We start from the raw sequence: 27,729 nt of genomic DNA, 5'->3' as shown, positions 1-27,729 counted from the left end.
AGCTTTCCTGTCTTATTTATAGTACTAGGGTGTTGTACCGTGTTAGCCATTATGAATGTAGAGAAAAGCCAAGCAAAATGACACCTTTTATTGGCTAACTAGAAAGATTACAATATGCAAGCTTTCGAGGCAACTCAGGCCTGAGTTGCCTCGAAAGCTTGCATATTGTAATCTTTCTAGTTAGCCAATAAAAGGTGTCATTTTGCTTGGCTTTTCTCTACTGTCTTATTTACAAATGCTTGCACGCAGCATGCCAGAAATGAAAACCTAACATTAAAAACCTTGAGTTGTAGCTGTGTGGCTAAGGATCTGTGCTGGTATCTGGAAGGTTGCTGGTTCAAATTCCATTACTGCCAGAAGGGATCCTACTCCTCTGGGCCCTTAAGTAAGACCCTTAACCTGAAAATTGCTCCAAAGGGTGCTGCGATCTGACCTACCCAAAGGTTATACAAATCAGCAGTTTCCCTTCAGGGATTAGCAAAGTACACCAAATTACAAATCAATCAACGATAATAAAATATTAAGGTCTGTGTGTGTTCTTCAGAGCAATCTGATTGGTCAGTTTGGCTTTGTTGTGATTGGTCAGTTTGGCTTTTGCGATGGGATTGAAAAAGGAACGTCTAATGTGAGACACACAAGGAGGGGGAAAGGCATAGGAGGCACGCTGAGAGAGTCGCCTTCTAAGATGGGAAGTATAAATGCAGACAGGAGTCAGTATGGTGCTTCGAAATGACAAAGACTGAGGAGCAGGCTTTACTGAAAGGTGCTCTCAAGAAGGAGTGCTGGTCAAGAGAGGTTCAGACACACGAGGATACTGAGCAAAGGTGCTGAAGGTACATTTAGAGTGAGACAGCAAATATTTTTTAATTATTCTACAGACGGGTAGCATAGCTAATATAGTATTAACCTTCTACTTCTTCTGCAACAACAGTAGCTCAAAAACTATACTGATACCACTGATAAGCATTTTTGAATGAACAGATCATTGAAACATTGAGAAATAGCTCACTTACTATAATGAAAAATGCGGACATGGGGAGTAAAAACATTTTTAGATAACAAAGATCAATCAACAGTTCTTTTGCTTTTAGCTGCAAACTGATTGTACAGCTTTAGAATTCATAGTCAGATATGCCATAGAACATCACGAAGAGCGAAATTGATGTCCCCTGTCCTGGATAATTCATTTGAAACAGCCGATGCGTCTGTAATTAGATTTAAATGCTAGACCAACAGTCCACATGGACTGGGCCAGCTAGTACTTAATACAGACAGAATATATATATATATATATATATATATATATATATATATATACACTGTATATTGTCACACACGTATGTTTAGGAGACAGCTAAAGGGCTTAAATACATGTGATTCCATGCCAGACCAGGGGGTGGTGAAGTGCACTAATTTTCCCTCTCGATCTTTTGCAGACCATTCTAAGGAAATCCCGCCCGGCTCTGGGGCAGCCAATGACGTCACTTCTGGTTTCGGTATTGATGACATCACTTCCGCTACTGGCCTATAAAGCTGCCATCTTGTCTCCCGAAAGTCAGTTCTGTTTTGGACTCAGTTGAATGAACATGTCTTTGATATTTAATCAGTTTTGCAGCCGGGAACAATTATATGGGTGGCTGCCCCAAACCTTCTCGATGTGTTATGGTCCTTTTTCTGACAATATATATATATATATATATATATACATACAGTTAGGTCCATAAATATTTGGACAGAGACAACTTTTTTCTAATTTTGGTTCTGTACATTACCACAATGAATTTTAAATGAAACAACTCAGATTCAGTTGAAGTGCAGACGTTCAGCTTTTCTTCTGTCCAAAAAATGTTCTTCCAGAACTGTGCTAGCTTTTTTTAGATGTTCTTTAGCAAAGTCCGATCTCGCCTTTCTATTCTTGAGACTTATGAGTGGCTTGCACCTTGCAGTGCACCCTCTATATTTACTTTCATGCAGTCTTCTCTTTATGGTAGACTTGGATATCGATATGCCTACCCCCTGGAGAGTGTTGGCTGTTGTGAAGGGGTTTCTCTTCACCATGGAAATGATTCTGCGATCATCCACCACTGTTGTCTTTCGTGGACGTCCAGGTCTTTTTACATTGCTGAGTTCACCAGTGCTCGCTTTCTTTCTCAGGACGTACCAAACTGTAGATTTTGCCACTCGTAATATTGTAGCAATTTCTCGGATGGGTTTTTTCTGTTTTCGCAGCTTAAGGATGGCTTCTTTCACCTGCATGGAGAGCTCCTTTGACCGCATGTTGTCTGTTCACAGCAAAATCTTCCACATGCAAGCACCACACCTCAAATCAACTCCAGGCCTTTTATCTGCTTAATTGATAATGACGTAACGACGGACTTGCCCACACCTGCCCATGAAATAGCCTTTGAGTCAATTGTCCAATTACTTTTGAGCCCCTGAAATGAAGGGATTGTGTTAATAAAATGCTTTAGTTGCCTCCCATTTTTATGCAATCGTTTTGTTCACCCCACTGAATTAAATCTGAAAGTCTGCACTTCAACTGCATCTGAGTTGTTTCATTTCAAATTCATTGTGGTAATGTACAGAACCAAAATTAGAAAAAAGTTGTCTCTGTCCAAATATCTATGGACCTAACTGTATAAAGTCAAATACTGTACCATTGACTGACTCATCACAAAATCTTCCAAACCATGAGGACTTGAAATTTGGAATGTAGGTTACCCTTGGCCCATAGGTGCTTGCTAAAAGAAACGATTTTAAAAATTTTGTGGTCCAAGTGTGAAATTTCTTCTAGTTTTTTAGACCCGTTTCTATGTCTGTCTGCTTTTCACGAGAGAACTACTTAATGAATTTAGATCGGGTTTTTTTCTATAATTTGCTTGAACATTGCGTTGATTTTGCGACTTCTCTCATCATGCTAAGTATCATAGTTCGCTTGTGGTACTGATTTATTAGAGCGAATCCGAGAGAGACTCATCGGGCTGCGGGTAGAGGGGCAGGCCCTCCTCACTCACATGTCTGTCTTGGGGTGTAAATGTAACTTCACTTAGTTAGCGAACGAGAGAACTACTTAACGGATTTAGATCTTTTTTTTTTCTTTCTATAATTTGCTTGAACATTCCAGTTGATTTTGCGACTTCTCTCATTGTGCTAAGAATCATAGTTCGCTTGCAGAAGCGATATATTTGCGCTAATCCGAGACAGAGGCTTCGGGCCAAGGGGAGTGGGAAGCATGACGTCAGGAGTAGAGAGCTGGGCCGGGCCCTCCTCACTGTCCTGTTTCACTAATACGCGGGCGAAGTCGAGGGGGATGGCTAGTTACAAATAAAAGCTAAAACTGTCTGAAGACAGAGTTTCAGAACCATTGCTATAGGCCAGGGGTGCCCAACTCCAGTCCTGGAGGGCCGCAGTGGCTGCAGGTTTTCATTCTAGCCCTTTTCTTAATTAGTGACCTGTTTTTGCTGCTAATTAACTTCTTTTGAATTAAGTTTAATTAACTTGGTTTTTAAGAAATGTTTCCCTGAATTTCTTCATCGTTCCTCTGAATTGCTTCATTTCTTTCCTTAAATGGCACCAACACAGAAGTAATATGTGAAGTGAGTGAGCCAACAGAAGGCCAGTTAAGTCAGGGCCTCAAACTCCAACCAATTTCACTCCAACCAGCTGCTTAATGAGGTGCTGAGTCTTGTCGTTAATTAAGCCCTTTCTTTAATTCCATGGCTTGTTGCCGTATTCATTGTGCAATAGTAGATATTTCCAAAATTAAGGATTTTCTCTTTTCTAAGAGCAGATCAGCATTCCTGAGACCTTCACCTTTCTTTATTTTCAGATATTGTATGATGGTCACTGTTTGCTGGGCCTGTTTGGGATCATTTTGTGTCTCGTTATTGTTTGGCTGCTAATTAAGGAAAAAGAAACAATTAAGGGGTGTGAGTTTCAAAGAGCAAGTCAAAGAAAATGAATTCAAAAGAAGTTAATTAGCAGCAAAAACCAGTCACTCATTAAGAAAAGGGTTAGAATGAAAACCTGTGGCCACTGCGGCCCTCCAGGACTGGAGTTGGGCACCCCTGCTGTAGGCCATTCTTTCTCCTTCCAGTCATGTCTGCTTTACAAACGAACACAGAACAAGCTAACTTCCACTGCTGTCACATTCTCAATTTTTTTCTTTTTAATAAATTTGCAAAAATCTCAAGTAAACTTTTTTTCACGTTGTCATTATGGGGTGTTGTGTGTAGAATTCTGAGGAAAAAAATGAATTTAATCCATTTTGGAATAAGGCTGTAACATAACAAAATGTGGAAAAAGTGATGCGCTGTGAATACTTTCTGGATGCACTGTACTGTATGTGACCACATGGCAGTTGCTGATTGATTTGAGATAGGGTTTGCAATGAAAGGCACTACTGTACTCCAATTTAGCTAACAGCACCGTCCTACTGTGTGATTCTGAGTCAGTTACTTAGGCTGCCTGTGCTCCACTTATAGAAAGAAGCAAATAAGAGTTCTAAAACTCCTAATCTCCTTTAAGATTAAAAGTTCTTTATAGAGGTGACAAGTTCAGCCTTCATCAGACTCTCTGTGTGATGCTTAGCCGTTTACTTACTACGTCGGTTACAAAAGCAGAGTAATAGTTGCTCTATATCTTTAAATAGCAATGGGATTGTGTTCAGTATGAAGTGGGCTGTATAGGTATTCAGTAGGTATAGATTAAGTGCTGATTACCCGTATGGAATGATAAGACATTTTACGTAACCGGGCAGTGCTGAAATTGTAGAAATAGAGTTGCAGATGCTATACTAGAAAATCACATTAGGATAATATTCAGTGTGAAAGGTGCTATATAAATGTTAACAATTCAGCCTATGTGGCTATCTTCATATGGTCAATTGAGACCAAGTTGCTTAACCTGCCACTGCGTCAGTTAGAGAAATATGGAAACAGTTGTATTGGTCTTGCTAGGATACCTTGGAAAAGGAAATTACATAAAAATTACAAGTGCTGTCTCTGCCACTGTCTCACTGTGTGATGCAAGGCGAGTGACTTAACCTGGCAGTGATGGAAAATATTGTATTACTCCTTTGTGGTGGGTAAATTAAATTGTGTGATTGTCCAACCATCCATCCATTTTCCAACCTGCTGAATCCGAACACAGGGTCACGGGGGTCTGCTGGAGCCAATCCCAGCCAACACAGGGCACAAGGCAGGAACCAATCCCGGGCAGGGTGCCAACCCACAGCAGTTGTGCGATTGTGCTAACCTATAATCTCTGGTCCCTCTTAACAGAGTGTGGGCCTGTTTACATACTCTGGGTCCTTGGTATACGTCATGGAGCCCACTTGGGAATTCCCTGTTCAAGGGTTAAAAGGGACTGTCCAGATTTAACATTCTGAGCTCGCCTAGGGGACCGTGCCTTCCCTAACAAATTTCTTAGCCCCACTATTAATGATTTTTTAATGAGAAAAAACGAGTCTTTTGTATTTAACAATAATGTGAACAACTAGAGGGCTTTGCCCCCTGCTCGCTTTGCTCTCCAACCCCCGGGCCTGCGGTTCACGCTCACCTCTTTGTGGTTCTGCTGCTCACATATGAGGAAGCAAATGTACAATTTAAACGTATTTTTATTTTTATGGGAATTGTTACATATGCATAATAGAACTAACTATTTTACATTACAGCGAGTAATTAACCATATTAAAAAACAGTAAAACGAAATAATTTGAAAGTAAATTGTGTTTCATGCTGCATTAGAGGTATTAGTTGAGTAATATGATTTCGGTCTGTTTGGCTTTGAAATTAACATGCAAATACTTTTTAAACTTACACTTCAGTAAAAACAATTTTTGAATTAAATTTTCATCAATAGCGCATTGAATTTTGATTCTGCATTGGACTTTCATCATGACAACGCAATGTGTAACTGCCCGTGATTGAATTTCGTTTCTTTCTTTCTATTAAATAAAACGACTTTTTCAAATGTTTGGCTCTGAGATTTGTTAATTGTCCTTGCAAAAGCTATTCTGATGGGAAACTGTTAACGTTTTAATACGAATGGCATATCAAGATCTCCTTTGGTGTCTAATGTGATCTATGGAAGATGTACTACATTACCTTTCTTGGATACATCCTTCTTTCTTTCTACAGTAATTTGTGCGGTGGAAGACTAGACGGTGTTAATGGTTGTAGATATTCTTCGGGATATTGTAAGTTGATGTTTTCATCTTCTGCACCAACTGTTTCAGCACAGTCTATTGATACGTATTTAACCAATTTGCCGCATAACTGATCGTCATTTTTGGCGTTAATTCGTTTGACTTCATCGTTTCTCCGTGCTAGGATTGCCCGTGTACTCATTTTTTCTTTTGATAACCCTTCATGATAAAGATTTGGACATAATACGTCTTCTTTAATTGGGAACTTAAAGTGAGGAAAATGTTAAAATTTATAAGAGCTGAGAGAGCAGGAAGGGTGTCTGACAAAAGCATTCACACGAATGAGAGGTGAGAGGGCCGTGTGTGTAGCAGAGTATGGTTGAGAACTTGAAAACATCTCATGGCCAAAGGATTTTTTTATATAATAGAGAGATATACATTAGGAGAGATTATGTGTGAGTAGGGGGCAATAACAGCAACAATCTAGACAAGAACAGCCCAACAAAGCTCTCCAGTCCTGTCCACTTAATTATTCCAAAATAACATCAAGTCGAGTTTTAAAGGCCCATAAAGTCCTCCCGTCTACCACACTACGTTGCCACTTGTGTCTGTGGTTCTCTGTGTGAAGAAAAACTTCCTCATGTTTGTGCAAAATTTATCCTCAACAAGTTTCCAACTGTGTCCCCCTGTTCTTGTTGTCACTCATTTTAAAGACACAATCTTGACCCACTGGTCTAATCCCCTTCATAATTTTAAACACTTCAGTCAGGTCTCCTCCTAATCTGCATCTGCTTAAACTGAAAAGGCTCAGCTTTTTTAATCTTTTCTCATAATTCATCCCCTGCAGTCCTGGAATCGGCCTAGCCGCTCTTCTCTGGACTTCTAGCACTAAATTTCTTTGTAGTCTTTTGACCAAAACTGCACACGATATTCCAGAAGTATGGAAGATTACTCAGGCCAAAATGAAATGCATCAAACATGTTAACTACACTGTAGGTGTAGGTGGGACGTTTGATTTTGGCTCGGGTTTATTGTGTATTAATCAAAAACAGGTGGCGCAGTGGTAGTGCTGCTGCTTTGCAGTAAGGAGACTGTGGAAGATTGTGGGTTCGCTTCCCGGTTCCTCCCTGTGTGGATAGCACTTTGAGTACTGAGAAAAGCGCTATATAAATGTAATGAATTATTATTATTATTAAAAAACATACCAACCAAACGATTAATTGCTTTTCGCTACGGTGCACGATTTTCTTGTCAGTTTAAAATGCAATAGAAAAGTGCATTACATTTTAATTCATGTCCATAGATCTCATATCATGACTAAAAGAAAAACAGATGTATTGCATTTTGCTTAGCGGTAGCTCCTTTTACATTGAATTTCAATTCAAGACCATGCTTTACTTGTGCCAAAACTAAAAGTTACCAAACGACTAATCACTGTCAAAAGGAGGGGAATCAGCAAGACCCAAAATATCCAAAAACCAGAGGTGTCCAAATTTGAATCTGTAAAATAAACAATTCAGCATTAGCATTTGTGAATTTCCCCTTGGGATTAATAAAGTATCTATCTATCTATCTAGCAGAACCCCATAAGCATTGCACCACATCCAAAATGGAGCCACCTGCATAATCTTAAACAGAATGCAGAAGGCACACACTGTGAATTGCATGACTTTATATAGATAATAGTGAAGCTCATGGACCCACGGTTCTACAATTAAAAGCAAATAAAAACTAAGTTTAAGATAAGGAGCTATTAATACTTCTTTTGTAAATACATATTTCTTTCAGCTCCTCTGCAAGTTATAGTGTATTTTACGACTACTGGTCACTCATCCAGAGTTAGTGGAACTTGTCCGTTTTGGCAACACACTCTTCTTTTCAACACGTAAAGCTTGACATTGATCACATTGCTGATTTAACTTTGGTAAGTAGTGGTCTTCAAAGAAATATTGATGTAAGGATGTAAAAGCAATGCATTCATATATTCAGAAGTTTTGACTATTTGAAAATCTACTCGATTGTTGTTATTCATTTCTGACTTTTCTGACTTTCTGTTTCATGGACTTTGTCTTGCATGCCTGTTAGCCATCATTTCTGCCTGCTGCTCAATTGCTCCAAATTCAGGATTATGTCTTGCTTGTCAATGTGTTTCATTGTCTTGTCTTCTTATTCTTTGTCACTTTGCCTTCTACAATTTGCTTGACGCTCAGCACATGGCACTCACTGCATTTCTTTTTCTTTCTGCCATTATGAAGTTTATCACTTCCTTTCGTCATCAGTTTGCCATAAACTTACAACCACAGGTTGCTTTGTCGTCCTTTATTAATGTTTAATAAAGTGTGATATTCGATGATTAATAAACACAATACTTATACTTGATTATTAATTCTGAACATATATGTACCATGTCCTGGAGGATGAGATCCCAGTTTGGCTAGCATAAAACTTTACGCATGCTGATAAAAGTGTCCTGCAAAGTGCTTGACGCTCAGCAGATGTTGCTACCCTTCTTATTCTTTCTTTTATTATGGTGGATATCACTTGGTTATGCAATCACTTTGTTTTAGCATCTTGTCTTCTTATTCTCTCTCATTTTTCATCACTAAATCGACTTATGAAATATGCTTGGCACTCAGAAGATATTGCTGCTTTTCTCTTTCATTTGTTCCATTATGGTAGTCAACATTTTGTTTTGTGATCACTTTGTCTTAAACACATGACCGCAGGTTACACTGCTGTCCTTTATTTGTGTTTAATAAAGTATGATGTTTGATGATCAATAAAAACGACACTTACTCTTGATTATGAATTATGAACACCAGTGTACCATGTCCTAGTGGATGAGATCACAGTTTGGCTAGTATAAAACTTAATACATACTGATAAAGGTGTCCCGTGTTGTGCCTGGTGGTCAGCAGAAGTTGCTTCCCTTCTTTTTCTTTCTGCTATTACAATTTACCATACAGATGTCATAAAAATGCAACCACAGTGTGATGTTTGATGATCAATAAGCACAATATTTACACTTGATTATGAATTTGTGACCTGGTGAATGAGATTCCAGTTTGGCTAGTACAAAGTTTTGTGCATGCTGATAAAGATATACTGCACTATGCTTGACACTCAGCAGCTGTTGCAGTCCTTCTGTTTCTTTTTTCTCTTATGGTGGCGGTCACTTAGTTATGTGATTACTTTGCTGTGAACACACGACTACAGGTTACTGTGTTATCCTTTTTGGCCCCCAAGCTGGCACTACCTACATTTTTATGTTTAGGAATACTTTTTGCTTATTTGTGTGTTTCAGTGTCTTGTCTTCTTATTTCCTCTCATTCTTCATCGACTTCTGCGGTGTGCTTCACGCTCAGTAGATGTTGCTGCTGTTCTCCCATTATGGTGGCTATCACTTGGTTGTGTGATCACTTTGTTTCAGCATCTTGTCTTCTTTTTCTTTTTGATACTTCTTCACTTAATTGACGTCTGTGATGTACCTGATGCTCAGTAGATGTTGCTGCTGTTCTTTCTCTTTCTGCCATTACGGAGGTTAGCACTTGGTTGTGTGCTCACTTTATTTCAATGTCTTGTCTTCTTATTTTCTCTCATTTTTCATCACTTACTTGACTTCTGTGATGAGCTTGACCCTCAGTAGCCGTCACCGCTGTTCTGCCATTATGGGGGTTTCTCAACTTTGCTTAAACAAAGTGTCATTATTTTTGAAGCACCTTTACCATCTCCTGTCCAGTTTTATACTGTACTTGTCATCTTTGAAAGTGACTCTCTCAACGTCCATCCTATGCCTTTACCATTTTTCGTGTTTCTCACACTTGCACTTCCTCGTGCGATCGTGTCACCAAAGCCAAACAGGTCATGACCGCCAGGTCTCCATTACCTAAAATGTTTTCAATTTCCAGAATGCATGAGGTCATAAGATGTCAATTAAGGCAACAATCAAGGGTCTCGCCACAGTAGTTTATGACTAATCACATGACAGAAACAGACAGATTGCAGCAATTTCTACAGATGGATGCTATACCATACTGTACATGCTGTTCAGTTCATTTTATTTTACTTATATATTTGTATATCTTTCTCTTTTGGATATTTTGATGATGTAAAGGTAATAAAAGAGAAGGCTATTTAATTACCCTATTATGGTGGAAATAGCCTTCAGAGGAATCAATGAAGAATTCCAGCTCACTAGTGGGTGACTTGTGACATCGGCAGCTTTCTTTTTTTTCTTCACTGCAGAAATGCAGTCTACTCGATTACTAGTGGGAGGCAAATAAATGAGGCAATTGTGTGTTCAGATTGATTAGATGACTACATGCTACATCCTGTTCTATTTGACTGGTCCCAAATTAAAATGGAACAAATATAATTTTTAGGGAATGTGTCATCTCTTATTTTTATAAAATCAGATGTACATTATGAATGCTTGCAGTTAGATATTATGAGTCACTGACAGCTGCTGGATCATTACAAACCTCTCTCAGTACAGGAAGACAATGGTGTCCTTCGCAGGCAACATCAAATATGAGGCCGATGGACTGACGTAATAATTGATAAAGCCCAGATCAATATCAGGATAGCAATTAGCGTGTCGCTGCCACATTGGGCTTTGGGAGAATTTGGGCTGTTGAAATCGTGCATAGAGAGGTAGGAACTGTGAAGTCTCAGTGTAGTTGCTGATTTATTTAGGAATAAGTGAAAAGCATCTGCCATCTAGGCTTCTGTTTCATAAATAAATGTATGTTTTGAACGTTTGAGGAAACATTAGCAGATGGCAGTGTTTGTGTTTGTTTTTTGTGCATTTTATTAAACATGTACAACTGATCTCTGCAGAAACTTTGAGGAAGCATTAAAAATAAAGCAAAATTTTCAAGCAATTCTTTCATATAAATTTAACACTCTTACTGCCTGTTATCTGTGTATGTTTGCTACTACCTCTGTACCTTATTGCTTTTTGATTTATCATTCTTTGTTTTTATTTTACTAATGTTTAATTTCATTGTAAGGTGACCTTGAGTGTTAAGAAAGGCGCCTATGTTTTCCTCTAGGGGGCGCTAGCTCCTTGGTTGGAATAAGTTCTTTTATAATTGCGGCATCTTAGGCCAGATATACACTCCACGCGAACGTGACGCGACGCATGCTCCAGCGGACGCTCCTGCTACGCAAGTGTTTTACCGTTTATACTTGTGTGCGTACTTAACGTAAATCTGGAAGAATCCACCAGGTGGCAGTGCGAGATATTATCACGGTGAGAGCAGGTTCGGCTTCGCTGTGTTGTGAATTGCCTGGAACACCCATAAAATTCCGTGAACACCTTGCCACAATATCTCTGAAAAGGATGAATGTTTAATGATTAACTCTTTTAGGGCGGATGTCGACTTTTGTCGACAGGAGGGGTTGAAGGCGAATGTCGACAAAAGTCGACATCCAGGGATAGGGGGCGACAATCAGCTGTTAATGGCGACAAATCTCACTGTCACGTCACAGGCATTCCCTCTGTGCTTGGAGGAATGCTAGACTCGTTGACTCGGCAACTAAACATTGCGTGTGCGTGAGTTGCGAAATGTAAACAAAGGCAAGATGGCATCGACATGTGAAAAGGCAGCGAAGCAAGTGCAGAAAAGAAAACACTCGGCCGACGATGTTTTGCGCATTATCGCGGAGTCGGACTCTTGATTTTTCAGAATCAGATTTTATTGGCAGTGATCAGGAGATCGAGCAAGAGAGTGAGAAGCAGGCATCAGCTGATCAGACACCAGCCGATGCCGCGCCAGCGGATCTGCTGCCAGTTGAGTGCCTTCGCGCAGCCGATGCATCTACGGCAAGGTTCGCATGGGATAAATACACAGACATTGATAAGTTGAGAGCCGATCTGGCTAGCAGAGTTTACAAGACGGCATGGCTTGCTGTTGGACACGACAGATCACCAGCTGCTGTACTTCAGGCTGCTCTCTCCTGATGCTGCTTTTCAGCTACTGTCAGACGAGACAAACAGGTCGGCAGAGATTTTTTTTGAATCGCGGGCTGCGTTTGCATTGCATTCTCGTTTTTCAAAGTGGAAACCCACAACGAAAGACGAGATGAAGCGCGCTGTGGCATTACAAATAGAGATGGGACAGAACTGGTGATATAACTTCAGGGAGCATTGGTCCAACGTGTTTTGTCCCCTGGTGGCTTAGGTACGTGCTGCTGCAAAGTTTTATTCACTTCTGTAATAAACAGAAGCAAATCCCATGGGGTGAGCCAGGCTATAATGCCATACATAAAGTTCATAAAGTTTCAGAAGATGAAAAGAGATGACAATACGGTTTTCATGCAGGCAGAAAACTTGGTGGCAGTGGCATGGCACGATGGCAAATGGGTGACTTGTCTCTCTACAGTACACACTAACAATATATGTGAGAAAGTGCAGCAACAGACAATTGAAAAATAGGCACCAAAGCAACACGTATTGTAAGGAGTGCAATGTGGCAATGACTGAAATTGGCTGCTTTGAGCGAGATCAGACTTTGCTGTGTAAAATGTATGTGATATGTATGTGAAATCATAGAGTATGCAGGCTCATACAACATGCAAGACAGTAACATTTGTCAAAAGTAAATATTTTTTGTTGATTTGATATGTTAAACAATTGCTTTGTGTTCTTTTTTAAAAAATGTTAGTTTTTGGAAAAATATTCAGGCCTGGGAGAAAAACAAAAAAAAAATTAGCCCTAAAAGAGTTAAAGGGATGTGTCCATTCCAGCAAGCATCAGGCATGAGGCAGAAACAATCTCTAGATGGGGCAGCAGCTCACAGCAAGGTGAATACAAGCACACACTCACATACACTGACGTCATTTTAGTGTCACCACTACCACTCCGCCACTGTGTCACCCCACATGTGTGTAATTATTAACAGTATTCATTATTTAAACGAAATTAACGATAAATAGACTTGGATATCTATACGCTGACCCCCTGGAGAGTGTTGTTCACTTGTTTGGCTGTTGTGAAGGGGTTTCTCTTCACCATGGAAATGATTCTGCGATCATCCACCACTGTTGTCTCCCGTGGATGTCCAGGTCTTTTTGCGTTGCTGAGTTCACCGGTGCTCACTTTCTTTCTCAGGATGTACCAAACTGTAGATTTTGCCACTCGTAATATTGTAGCAATTTCTCGGATGATTTTTTCTGTTTTCACAGCTTAAGGATGGCTTCTTTCACCTGCATGGAGAGCTCCTTTGACCGCATGTTGTCTGTTCACAGCAAAATCTTTCACATGCAAGCACCACACCTCAAATCAACTCCAGGCCTTTTATCTGCTTAATTGATAATGACATAATGACGGACTTGTCCACACCTGCCCATGAAATAGCCTTTGAGTCAATTGTCCAATTACTTTTGAGCCCCTGAAATGAAGAAGGGATTGTGTTAATAAAATGCTTCAGTTGCCTCACATTTTTATGCAATCGTTTTGTTCACCCCACTGAATTAAAGCTGAAAGTCTGCACTTCAACTGCATCGGAGTTGTTTCATTTAAAATTCATTGTGGTAATGTACAGAACCAAAATTAGAAAAAAGTTGTCTCTGTCCAAATATTTATGGACCTAACTGTATATATTGCATATGTTGTAAGGGACAGTTTATCCAGGCTGGGATGCCCCAGTAATGGAAGGATGGGGGAAGGCAGCTTATCAGGGACACTGCCTCCCCCAGGACGATCGATGGCAGCATCCATGGACTGCAGCGGTGCCCCGGATACCCACAGAGTACTATGAGACTTTGAGTTTGGCAACACATCCCTGCCGAGTACTATGGGTGCCGCAAGGAGACACTGCAGGGGGACTGGGGAGTCCCTAATGTTTACATAGGCCAGAAGTACTCCAAAGTCACAGGGACAGAAGCACAGAAGTACTTCTGGGCTGAAGAAAAATACAATTTAAATATTATTGTGATTATTTGTTTATTGTGGTGGAGGTGCTTTGGGCACTATTTACTTGAAGATGAGAAATTAAACAGCTTCTAAGTGTTTATATATATATATATATATATATAATAAAAAAAAATATATAAATAAATATATATATTATATATGTTGTGACCACCAGGGGGCACCCAGAGCCCTAAACACCAGACACAATCTCAGGTACAATAAAATGTAGTTTCATATTTAGTAATAGTTCCACAGGTTTCAATCGGTCCAGTCCCCATCTTAATCCGCTGCTCCTCCATGAGTGTTGTCCGCTGCCTCCAGACTCTGACTCTCAGTGTAAATGAGGTGACGTCTTTAACGGTGCATCCGGAGTACTTGCAGGGTCAAAGCATTGCACCTCAGAAGCACTTCAGCTTCCCAAAGTAGTCTCAGCGTTCCCCTTCAGCTCCCTCTAGGAGCACCCAATTACCCTAACAGGGCTGCCTTTCAAGAATACAGCTCCTATGCCCTGCAGCTGTGGGCCACCCTGTTTACAGGGAGAAAATGTGGCCCCAGGATGCAGCCTCCCTCTGTACTTCAATTATGACCTTGAAACCGGGAAAGGTACCACCAACCATCCTGGCCGGGACACCCGTCCATCCACTCTGACACTTAGAATACATATTGAGATGTGTGGGTCATAGACTTGCACCAGAGAGAAGACGACGAGTCCAGGTTTCTGAAAAAAAATCAACTTTAGTGTTGTGTAGACAGGAACAGTCTCGAGCATTTTTGTTCAAACAGAGCTGTCACTTTCATCACTCAAGCACACGTTAAACAAGCAGTGACGCCAACAGTCTTCCTGCTTTAGCTCCCTTCTTCAGATTAAAACAACAGATAGCCTCCTTCATCAAGCAGGGTCGGCGGCCGCTAGTCAAGGGCTGGAGCAAGCACATTCTGGAGGAGAGATGACAGAAAGTGAGCACACTGCCAGGTCAGTGGACGGTTTTAAATGTTGCCCGCATCAGCCATCGGGAGACGGACACGTTATGCGGTGAGCCTGCAAATGGACAACCACTTCCTGCCTGTTTAAACAGAGCGTCAGCGCACAGTGCAGTTTGTGGGTGTCAAGTGAAACAAAGTCCAGCACAGTAACTGAATCAATTGACAAACTGACCAACCAGATTGTTCTGAGGGACTGGACACACACACACACACAGACAGACATCCATCCATCCATTTTCCAACACGCTGAATCCGAACACAGGGTCATGTGGGTCTGCTGGAGCCAATCCCAGCCAATACAGGGCACAAGGCAGGAACCAATCCCGGGCAGGGTGCCAACCCACCGCAGGACACACACACAAACACACCCACACACCAAGCACACACACACACACAATTTAGAATTGCCAATCCACCTAACCTGCATGTCTTTGGACTGTGGGAGGAAACCCACGCAGACACGGGGAGAACATGCAAACTCCACGTAGGGAGGACCCGGGAAGCGAACCCAGTTCTCCTAACTGATGTAAAAAAAATATGTCTTGAAAATTTCTACTTTTTTTAACGGTGTTTCCTATCTGTTTCACGTCTCTGGCTGGCTTTACTTCTGGACACACAATTAAGACAATTGTTTGAATTTGGTTTGAACAACTTAAAATTGTTCAGATTAATTCACAAGAGAATACAGTTCATGGGCCATGTTTTGATCTGTTGTCCTCAGAGCTCTCTGATTTCACAAACTCTGAAATGTATACCAAAAGCAAAAGCTGTCTACTTTAAAGATTTGGCCTAAGGTTACCTTTTGGTGTATTTATAGAGAGGTCTGGATTATGGCTCTCTAGTCCACCTCTTTCTCCCCTTATGGCTTCACCTTACATACGAGTTCACACAGAATCATATGATCAGACACTAAAAGCTGGACTGATTGTCTGTTGATTCATTTCAGGACACTATGCATTTATCGATGTATGCCTGGTCATCAACGGCTTCCACAGAAAAACAACAAAATCCAGGTGTTCATGCCCTGCCAACTTCAGGTCAAGTTATCCTCAGTTATGGTGACTTTTTACGTGTGTGCACATGTAGGATTTTACCCGCAGATCTCTAATCAGTCATGGAAACGAAAAAAAAAAAATACTACTGCATAGCTAGTCTTGTCAAAGTCAGGCGTATGATATACACGTGTGGAGACAACCATTAGTGAATTTGCTTAAATGTGGGCAGGAACACATTTAAAATATTAAATATTCAAATATTTAGTTATTTTTTTTCATTCTGATCCATATTACTAACCAAGAATAAACCGGATATGGACGCAGGTACACGGCGATGGGACCAGGAGACATACTGCGCAGGCACCTACAGCGCGCGTCTCATAAACCGCAACCAAAGTCTTATCCACCGCAGACGAAGGAGTCACGGCCCAAAAACGAAAGAGCTCAACTAACGTGAATGAGAGATGAAGCAACAACGCGCCCCATAGCTAACGACACAGCCACACAGAAAAGAGGATTCTGCGCTGCACCCCAGAGTCAAACGGAAGAGGCTACGGAGGCCCCAGAGGTCCACAAAGATAGTACGGAAGGCACGGGAAAGTACGAAAGGCGCAGGCGCCTACAACGCGCTTCTGAATAGGACATGAAGCAACAACGCGCCCATAGCTAACGACTAACGACACAGCCACACAGAAAAGAGGATTCTGCACTGCACCCCAGAGTCACACGTAAGACACTACGGCGTCCGCAAAGGTCCACAAAGATAGTACGACAGGCCCAGGCGCCTACAACGCGCTTCTGAACTAAAACGTCCACACTACACAGCATGGTCCGGGTAATGAGAATAAACGAACTCTCCGTATTAAACGTACGGCATCCTCACACGTCCAAACCATATAGCATATGTGAATCACATTACAGTGATGCATTATTAACGGTACAACCACAGACAACGCTCCATATTAACAGTAAGTGCAATTATCCATATTACTAACAGTAGACAACGGATAACTAATGGAGTCACGGTCACAGCTCCAAAACGATCCAGCTCAACTAACGGAGCTACAAAAGCGAGCCCGCATGGATAGAAACAATAGACGTAGGCGTCTGAAACCGCGGAAGCAAAACTGTCTCGGCTCCAAAACCAAACAGCTCCGCATGAACAAATGCAATGTACATAGACGCCTACAACGCGCGTCAGAAACTGCGGAAGCAAAGCAGGCACGGGTTCAAAACGAAAGACCACAACTGACGGAGATACACACACGAGCCCGCCTGGATATAATCAATGAACGCAGGCGCCTACAGCACCCGTCTGAAATGCCGCAAGCAAAGCAGGCACATATCTCATACATACATCAATGTATTTCGGGGGGTTGGCGAGCGAAGCGAGCAGGGAGCGGAGCCCCCTAGTGCTTTAAGAAATTTTAATAGAGACCCTTCAACAAAAGCATAACAAGAAAAACAAAAGAATATTTTAAAAACAAAATTTAGTTTTTAAATATTGGATTGTTTTTTTCTTCGTCTGGTCCCATTTTTTTTTTTATAAAATTGAAAACCATTCATAGTCTTACCTTTATTTGTAAATGAAGTCCATGAGCCTATCCTCCATCCATCCATTAACTAACCCGCTGAATCCGAACACAGGGTCACGGGGGTCTGCTGGAGCCAATCCCTGCCAACACAGGGCACAAGGCAGGAACCAATCCCGGGCAGGGTGCCAACCCACCGCAGATGAGCCTATCCTCCTCCACGAAAATCTCCGTCACTTTCTTCTAAAAGTCCCTCCTTATTTTCCTTTAGTTTTAAAAATCTTAATATTCCGTTTTGGCTGTCAGATGGAACAAAAAAATTAAAATAAAACGGACCGCTGCAGTGCACTTGACTTTCTGATGTCGCTGACTTATCGGCGCCTCTTTGTAGAAGAACAGCAGCGATGAGCACCTGTTGGGCTCACATGCGCCCCCTTTCAGGATGTCACGGTACTGCCTGCCTCACCTTGTGCAGTTTTATGTCTGATCAGCAAGACTAAATATTCCACACACCTTCATTAAAGATATTAGAAAGTCAGGGTGTATAATAAACGCGTCTGCAGACCTCATATTGGCGACATACAGAGAGACCGCGATTGCACGCATCAGCCCAGTGTGTGAGGAAGAGCGCAGTCCGAGATGAGGTGAGGCTCGCCTCGCCTTTCTATCCACGCGGGCTCGCTTTTGTAGCTCCATTAGTTGAGCTGGATCGTTTTGGAGCTGTGACCGTGACTCCATTAGATATCCGTTGTCTACTGTTAGTAATATGGACCACACCTCACATTTCTCCTCTGTATTTGAACAGGAAATGCACCAATTCAGCAATTTTGACTATAAAAATTATTGGAATCAAACAGAAAACACATTTATAGCACAGACCAGTGGACAAATTTATTTTATGTTATTATTAGTTTTTACTTTTCGTGATGACAGGTGAGGTTTGTATTTGGATTTATCATCCAGTGCAAAGGTTTCAAAGCAATTGCTCAGTATAAATATGAATTGCCTCAGCCACCTATTAAAACAGCAAGCTTGTCCATCTTATTCACAGAGATCATCACAAAACAACAACATGTTGCGATGTGAAGCTCCCTGAAGTCCAACACTCCACCACACTACTTTGTAATGAATTCCATGTGGATATGGTTCTTTGCATGAAGAAAAACATTTGTGTGAAATCTGCTTTCAAGTTTCCAGTCATGTCCCCATGTCCTTGCTGCAGATTTTAAAGCAACTGCTGGGAATGATCCACTGGACAAATGCCCTTCATAATTTTAAACACTTCAATCATGTCACCTCTTAATTTCTGTTTTGTCTTAACTAGAAAAGTTCAACTCCTTCAACATCTCCTCATGACTCACACCACTCAGTCCTGGAATCAGTCTGGTCGCTCTTCTCTGGAGTTCCTCTAGTCCTTTTCAGGTATGTTTGCATATACAGTAATCCCTCACTTATCGCGGGAGATAGGTTCCAAGGCTGACCGCGATAACTGAATTTCCGCAAAGTAGGGACACCATATTTAATTATTTAACGTGTTTGTATTAATAAAATTTGCTCAGACTACTTTAAACTAGAACGTGGTACCAGACAAGGATGTCCCTTGTCGCCACTGTTGTTTGCAATCGCTATTGAACCACTGGCGGTTCGCTGCCGAAATTCTTATCAGATAAAGGGGATTGTCAGAGAAGGACTGGAACAGAAAATTTCTCTATATGCAGATGATATGGTCTTATATATATCGGACCCAGAAAACACTGTCCCTGCTGTTTTAACAGCACTGCCAGAATTTCAAAAGATATCTGGTCTTAGAATTAATCTGAATAAAAGTGTACTCTTTCCAGTGAACTCACAAGCATATAATATTAGATTAGACACCCTACCTTTTACCATAGCAGATCAGTTTAAACACCTAGGGGTAAATATCACAAGTAAACATAAAGCTCTTTATCAACAAAATTTTGGCGTCTGTATGGAAAAAATTAAGACAGACTTGCATAGATGGTCAACCCTTCATCTCACTCTAGCCGGAAGAATTAACATTGTTAAGATGAATATCCTTCCTAAATTTCTTTTTTATTTCAAAACATTTCAATATATATCAATAAATCGTTTTTTAAACAGTTAGATTCAATAATAACCTCATTCATTTGGAACTCAAAACACCCACGTATCCGAAGAGCGACCCTACAAAGACCTCAGGCAGAAGGTGGCATGGCTTTACCTAATTTTCAGTTTTATTACTGGGCAGCAAACATACAAGCCATAAAAACCTGGACACAAATAAATGAGAATACACAGGCTTGGTCTGCAATAGAAGTAAAATCCTGTAGTACTTCTTTATATTCCCTGCTCTGCTCTCCAATAAATGAAAGTTATCGCAAATATACTAATAACCCAATTGTGCTTTACTCACTCAGAATATGGAACCAAATTAGGAAGCATTTTAAGATGGAAAATCTTTTATCAGTGGCACCTCTGCAAGGGAACCACCTCTTTCAACCTTCGCAAGTATATCCAGTTTTTAATACCTGGAAAAGTTTTGCGATTAAAATGCTCAGAGATCTTTATATAGACAACATATTTACATCTTTTGAACAATTACGTTCAAAATTTAACCTCCCAGCTACACATTTCTTTTACTATCTTCAAATTAGAAATTTTGTTAAACAGAAATTGCCCGACTTCCCCCACCTTGCACCCTCCACAATGCTGGAAAAAATACTGCTCAATTCCGAGGAAACAAACACTATTTCCGCAATATATAAAATCTTATTAGAGTCCCTACCTTTCAAAGACCCAAGAGGACATTGGGAAGAAGATCTCTTAATCAATATATCAGAAAAGGAGTGGAAGGTAGCAAAGCAGAGAATTCACTCGAGTTCTATATGCGCAAAGCATAGAATTATTCAACTAAAAATTATACATCGAGCTCATCTGTCTCGCTTAAAACTGTCCAAAATGTTTCCAGGCCAGGATCCAACCTGCGAGCGCTGCAACCAAGCTCCTGCCTCACTGGGTCACATGTTCTGGGCCTGCACCAAACTAACATCATTTTGGACAAAAATTTTTAAGTGCCTCTCAGACAGCCTTAGTATCACAATCCCTCCTAACCCACTAACAGCTGTGTTCGGTGTCCTTCCAGATGGACTGGAATTGGAGAAGGACAAGCAAACGGTGATTGCATTCACTACACTCTTGGCACGCAGACTTATTTGGTTAAATTGGAAGAATCCTAACTCTCCTCTTATAAGTCAGTGGGAAACCGATGTTTTATATTATTTGAAATTGGAAAAAATCAAATTTTCAGTTAGAGGATCTGTACAAAATTTTTTCAAAACATGGCAGGATTTAATCAATAATATTTTAGAATAAGAGAAATAACTATTATTGCATTTAACTCCCTTCTCCATCTCTTATTTACATATATATTTACTTCTCCCCTTCTTTTGTCTAATGTTGCCTTATTAAAAAGCTTAAAGAAATTTTCCTTTAGCTAAGCTCTCCTTCTCAGGGGTGGGGTTTGATTTGTCTTCAAATTTGTTGGGTTACAAATTGATCTGTTTGTATGGAATGATTACAATGAAAATTAATAAAATAAAAATTTAATTATTTAACGTGTATTTGGACGTTTTTAAACCCTCCCTGTATTGTTTACAACCCACCCTTTACTCTATTAATAACAGGGACAACTGCTAAGCAATATGAAATCGGTAGATAAGTTTACACTTACTGTATAGCGAAGTACACGTAGCTATATATGACGTGATGATGGTGATGAATATGCTGCGCAGTAAAAATGATGACGATGAAGGTGATGATCCCCTGAAGCAGTAGCAGGAGCACGTTGATGCTGAATGAGTGAGATGAGACTTCCTGGTTAATGCAGCACTCCGTCGCTGAGCCAATCAGCAGCACACAGGAACTTACTGTAACTGCGTGCTCTGATTGGGTAGCTTCTCAGCCATCCGCCAATAGCATCTCTTGTATGAAATCAACTGGGCAAACCAACTGAGGAAGCAAGTACCAGAAGTAAAAAGACCCATTGTCCGCAGAAACCCGCAAAAAAGCCGCGTTATATATTTAGATATGCTTACATATAAAATCCGCGAAGTCGTGAATCCGCGAAAAGTGAACCGCGAAGTAGCAAGGGATTACTGTAATGCAGGAATTTCTTCTATACTAGAGAAGATGGGTGATGCCACTCTATCCCATTTCTCTTTCTTTCCAGCTCAAAGTGATGGACCCAGATCTCATCTCCAGTGACAATCTTCTCCAAAAACACTTGTATCTTCTTCATAATATTTCAGGAATTTTGTTGCCACCTCCATTGTGCTGTTGCTTGTGCCGATTGGTAAGCTGTTTGGGTATCTATCTTACCCAAACTTTACAGTACCCCAAGTCATCATGCACTATGGCACGTGCAGATCCATAACTGATATCCAATGTGCAATCCATTGGTTTTCCCCCGATGAAGGCATTCATCATGCCGACATGGGCTTGTGTGCACAATGTTGATGGTCGACCAGATCGAGCTTTGTCGGTTACACTTGTTCTTCTCACTTTAAACCTTTCTATCTATTCATAAACATTTCATTAACTTGTGCCGTTTTTACTTCCATACTGTGCCAACAGACCCTTGGAGAATTTCAGTAGGGTTCACTCTTTTTGCCCAAAGAAATCTCAATACAGCACGTTGTTCAACAGAAGTGTAACCCCACCATGGAGTGTCCATGTTCATTTGGAGTTAACTTCAACTTGATCCCCGATTCTTAAATGACGAGTCGCAACCCAAAATTAAACGCAGGTCGCCTCTGACCGTTGTATTTAATGGGAATGCATCACGTATGGCTTGAAGCGTCTCGTGATGGGTGGCTGGGGATTGTTCAGGGAATTAACATTGCTCATGTATGATGTCGCTGGTCATTCTCCATGATGGAAACCTGCTATGAATGTTGGTGGCAATTCTCCAAGGGGGTGATCTGACAGTTGTCACAGATTGGGTCTTGAAGACGCTATGAAGGGCAAGATTGAGTCATGAGAGAAAAAACGTTTAAGAAACCCTGAGATGGACTAAGAGCAGAGCGATGTGCTGCTGTGTGTTCTGCATACCCATAAGCCATTGTGAACGTGTTGTACTGTGTCAGCTTCTATCCGTTGAGATTACCATGTAATTTTTCAAATTGCTTTTACTTTTTGATTTACCCTCATAATATGGAGGCCAAAAGTTATATAAACTGTTCAAAAAATTAAAGGAAGACTTTGAAAACACATCCGATCTCAATGGGGGGGAAAAAATCCTGCTGGATATCTCTACTGGTACGGACTGGGTAAAGGATGGCACATTGAAGGAAATGAAAATGATCAACCTACAGAGGGCTGAACTCAAAGACACCCTGAAAATCAAAAGGAAAAAAATGATGCGTCAGGCAGGGGAGTCCATTTAGCCGAAATTTCACTGCAGCAACACCAAATTGTACTCGGTAGTTTGTATGGCCACCACGTCAACGACAACGTTCGGGGGCCATGTTCCTAATGAGACAACAGATGGTGTCCTTTGGGATCTCCTCCCAGATCTGGACCAGGGCACCACTGAGCTCCTGGACAGTCTGAGGTGCAACCTGGCAGCATCGGATGGACTGAAACATAATGTCACACCCAGAGGTGTTCTACTGGATTGAGGTCAGGCGAGTGAGCATAGGGGCCGCTTAATGGTATTAATTCCTTCATCCTCCAGGAACTGCCTGTATACTCTCGCCACATGAGGCCGGGCATTGTTGTGCACCAGGAGGAACCCAGGAGCCAGAGCACCAGCATAGGGTCTGACAATGGGTCCAAGGATTTCATCCCGATACCTAATGGCAGTCAAAGTGCTGTTGTCTAGCCTGTAGAGGTCTGTGTGTCCCTCCATGGCTATGCCTCTCCAGATATACCATCACTGACCCACCACCACACTGGTCATGCTGAACGATGTTACAGGCAGCAGAATGTTCTCCACGGCTTCTCCAGACCCTTTCACGTCTGTCACATGTGCTCAGAGTGAATCTGCTCTCATCTGTGAAAAGCACAGGGCACCAGTGATGGACCTGGAAATTCTGGTATTCTATGCCAAATACTAATTGAGCTCCACGGTGCCGGGTGGGCAGTGAGCACAGGTCCCACTAGAAGACATCGGGCCCTCAGGCCACCCTCATGAAGTCTGTTTCTGATTGTTTGGTCGGAGACATTCACACCAGTGGCCTGCCTGCCTGCTGGAGGTCATTTTGTAGGCTCTGGCAGTGCTCATCCTCTTCCTCCTCGCCCAAAGGAGCAGATACCGGTGGGTCATGGTGATGGGTTAAGGACCTTCTACGAGGGGCCCTGTCCAGCTCTCCTGGAATAACTGCCTGTCTCCTGGAATCTCCTCCATGCTCTTGAGACTGTGCTGGGAGACACAGCAAACCTTCTGGCAATGGCACGTATTGATGTGCCGTCCTGGAGAAATTGGACTACCTGTGCCACCTCTGTAGGGTCCAGGTATGGCCTCATGCTACCAGTAGTGACACTGACCGTAGCCAAAAGCAAAACGAGTGAAAAAACACATGAGGGAAAAATGTCAGTGGCCTCCCTCCACCTGTTAAACCATTCCTGTCTGTTTTGGGGGTCGTCTCAATGTTGCCCCTCTAGTGCACCAAAGCAGCTGAAACTGATTAACAAGCCCCTCCGCTACTTAACTGAGCAGATCAATAGCCCACAAGTTTCATTGACTCAATGCTATACTCTGATTCAAAAGTGGTCCTTTCATTTTTTTGGAGCAGTATATTTTAAGCAACCCTCTCTTGGTTTTGTACTCCACACATCCTGACATGGGATAAACTGCCCAAATCCAAATGTGCAAAGCTTGTACAGACTTACCCAAAAGCTGGAAATCCTGCCAGAGTGGCTTCTACAAAAAATACGGAATATAAAGGGTCTGAACAATCATTAATATGAGCTTTGGATTTTTAATACATTTTCAAACCTTTCTGCAAACAGGTTTTCACTTTCTCATTATGAGCTATGGGAGTGTAGACCGATGGGTTAAAATGGCACATCTCGTCATTTAAAATTAAATCTACAACACAATAAAAAAGTGTGCAGAAAGTGAAGACGCTCTGAGCCCACCATAAATCATTTGAAGTAATTCTTGCGATCACCGACCACAGGAGCAGACGAGCTTTTAAAAGTGACAGCACAGGACACTGGAGTAACTGGCACAAAGACAGACGAGAACATCTAAAGGCCAGTTTCTGATTTATTTTAAATAACAGGGGAAACAATAATACAGAAAAGTACCAATATTTAAATGCAAAACAAAGTCTCCAGAATTCTTCTACATGCTACACTTTAGCCTATTCCTTAATCATGCTTTTTTGTTTTCTTTTAAAGGAAAATATATATATATATGTAAGTATGTTTTAATTTATATATATATATATATATATATATATATATATATATATATATATAATAAAAACATACAATTAAAATGAAAATTTGACTTTACACTGTACTTCACCTTGAACTTCTAGCTGTATGGTACCTTCCAATTTTTCACTTCCATGCACACAATTCTAATATTACATACAAGTTTTTATCTTTTTTTTTTTTTTTTTTTTTTGGTGGTTTAAAAAAAATTAAGACTTCTAGGCGCATTTTCAAATTTGTAAAGCTTTTTTGTCCTTTTTTTTTTTTTTTTTTTTTAAATCAAACAACAAGCACCTATAAAAAAATAAAAACTATACACAGCGGGAACTTTCATTAAAAATAGGAAAAGAAAAATAACAAAAACATGAACAGAAAATGGACAGCTTGGTATCTGAAGCCGATGCTTTTTGTATTTTGTCAGACAGTTCACTGACCACAGTGAGAAACACACATACGGAATAAAAATACCAGGACTCAGAGCAGCCAAACTGAATCTACAAAACTTAAATACAAACAACGCTTCACCTCGGCTAAAATAAATAATGATGTTCATTAACACTTCACTATGGCAAATGCATACGTTAAACGTCAAAAGCCCCGCTGAACTTCAACCAGGCCTATGACTCTTGACAAATAATGAATATGCATGCAGTAAAGCACTATGGTGGCCACTATTCTGCCACTCACTGCTGTTACCTTGAGGTAGATAACACATGTGTACCAATTTCTACGTTCACTTTAATGGTTGCTGCTGGCATCATGTGTTTAAGAAAGATTACAGTATGAAATGATATTTGGATGCCTATAAATAAAAACGTCTTTAAGCTGGACATTTTTAGGGAAAAAGAACAAAAAAAAAATAAAATAAAATGCAGTTTTTTTGTTTTTTTTTCACTGTGTACAATTCAATGTAAGAACCATTCCAGGTGAAACAAATTCTTCTGTGCTTGTTCAAATGTTTCACATAGAGAATGTTTCTCACGTTGTTTAGTGCATTTCACTATTTCAGCTCACCTGCATTGCATTATTTTGTTGTCACACTGGTTCATCTACACTGTGCAAAGGATATGCCAGTTTTAGCATTTCAAAAAAACAAAAAAACAAAAAGGCTCTACTACAATGGCAACCGTAAAAACTAAAAGCACACAGTTAAATAAAATGATTCAATTAAAAAAATAATAATAATAAAAATGACACACGTGCACAATGGAAACATAAAGACCCTTACACTGTGCGTGTTTGTGTTCTAATTCAAATGTTTAAGAATGCTGCTGTAAGTTTTATGGGCAATCTGAGGAGAACATTTCACCGTTGAAGGTGCTAACGTGGCCTGTATGGACTTGAGTGGGGAATCAGTAGGGCTATCAAACTGCGGAAGGGCCAACGACTCAAACTGCCGGCTAAACATGAGCTCTCCGTTTCTCACTATAAAGCACTCTTCGTTTTCCTTCTCTACGGATGTTTTATCTTCTACCAAGTCTGGCTCTGCCACTTCTGTCTCATCTCTCCTGCTGAAAAGCCTGTCAAGGTAACTCGTGTAATTGTTTTCTTTTCCTAGCTGTTCATCTTTCCTTACGTCCCAGCAAACGTCATCTATTAGGCAAATATCTCCCCCACCTCCCACATTTCCAAACTGGCTATCCCAAGGATTAGGCATACGACCCTCCAACTGAGCCAAATTGACCATCCCCTTCTCCTCCTTCTCCTGACTGACAGACTTGGACATGGAGCTTTTTGTTTCAAGTAAAGAAACAGAATTATTCAAGTCGTTTAGCAGAGTGATATCAGGAAGCTCCGGCTGTAAACTGAGTTTGATAGTACTAGCGATGAATGAATCAAAGTCAAAGCTACGAAACTTCTCTTTGTCCTTCTCCACAAGCTGCTGTGATGCTTCCTGTAGTGCTATCTGAGCCTTTACCAAACCATTTTTTTCACATTTGGACTTGCCCTTCTTGTCGGTTTTCTCTTTGCTTTGCTCTTTCCAGTTGGACAAGTCTATAATAAGTTTTGGCTCATAATAATGGTTTACCTCACTATCCCGCCACACTAAATTATCAAGGTAAGAAGGTGACACTGCTTTATAATTACAAGTGTGGCTGCATTCCAGATCGCAATATTTGTTCTCATGATGATCTTCGTGTTGCCAGGAGGGCTCATTAGGAAAGAGTGAATCAAAAGCAGGGTCGTCCAAGTATTTTTCGCGATCTCCATCCAGATACTTTCGAGGGTCAACCTGTACTTCCTCTTCATCTGTGACTTCAGAAGCTGCTCTTGGGTCAAGTTGCACTTCATCAGAATCATAGTTGTTGGGGAGCTGCCAGTCCTGGTCAGAATACTGACTGTCATGGTATCTGCAGAGATTAAACAAACAGTGTTTTAAAGAAGAGAAGAGATTGAGACTAAAGCTGCCGTACACAAATAATAGTTCTGATAAATTACAACACATACAAGTTTTGGACAGAACATCCAAGTCGCTTTATCCCTTCACCATGTGTAGTCTCGATTTGTTGTGTACAGTTTTAACACTTAAATTACTGTGTGCCTTGCTTAATGATGGCATGAGGTTCTGGCCAGTGAGTTGACGTATATTAAGGGGATGGAGTTGTGCCTCCGTGTCAATGCCGTTTTTGCTTTGATGACTTTGCAGTGATGCAGACAAAACACCTCATTGTTCATTGTGTGTGCAGCACATGGCAAAATCCCAGCAAA

General features: G+C 40.9%; 1 protein-coding gene across 2 annotated transcripts in view; it reads right to left on the bottom strand.

Moving 5' to 3' along the window:
- Nucleotides 1–24,834: 24,834 nt before the first annotated feature.
- The window catches only part of mapk6 (mitogen-activated protein kinase 6), an 87,658-nt gene continuing 84,763 nt past the window's right edge, over nucleotides 24,835–27,729 (bottom strand). For both annotated transcript variants that reach the window (XM_028823870.2, XM_028823869.2), the window contains exon 6: nucleotides 24,835–27,371. In XM_028823870.2, coding sequence (XP_028679703.1) covers nucleotides 26,267–27,371 — 1,105 coding nt within the window. In that variant the 3' untranslated portion in view covers nucleotides 24,835–26,266. The remainder of the gene's footprint in view (nucleotides 27,372–27,729) is intronic.

The sequence above is a fragment of the Erpetoichthys calabaricus genome, chromosome 17, assembly GCF_900747795.2.
Source record: "Erpetoichthys calabaricus chromosome 17, fErpCal1.3, whole genome shotgun sequence".
Classification (NCBI taxonomy): domain Eukaryota; kingdom Metazoa; phylum Chordata; class Cladistia; order Polypteriformes; family Polypteridae; genus Erpetoichthys; species Erpetoichthys calabaricus.
The sequence above is the reverse complement of the archived record's forward strand: the minus strand, read 5'-3'. Positions and strand labels throughout refer to the sequence as shown.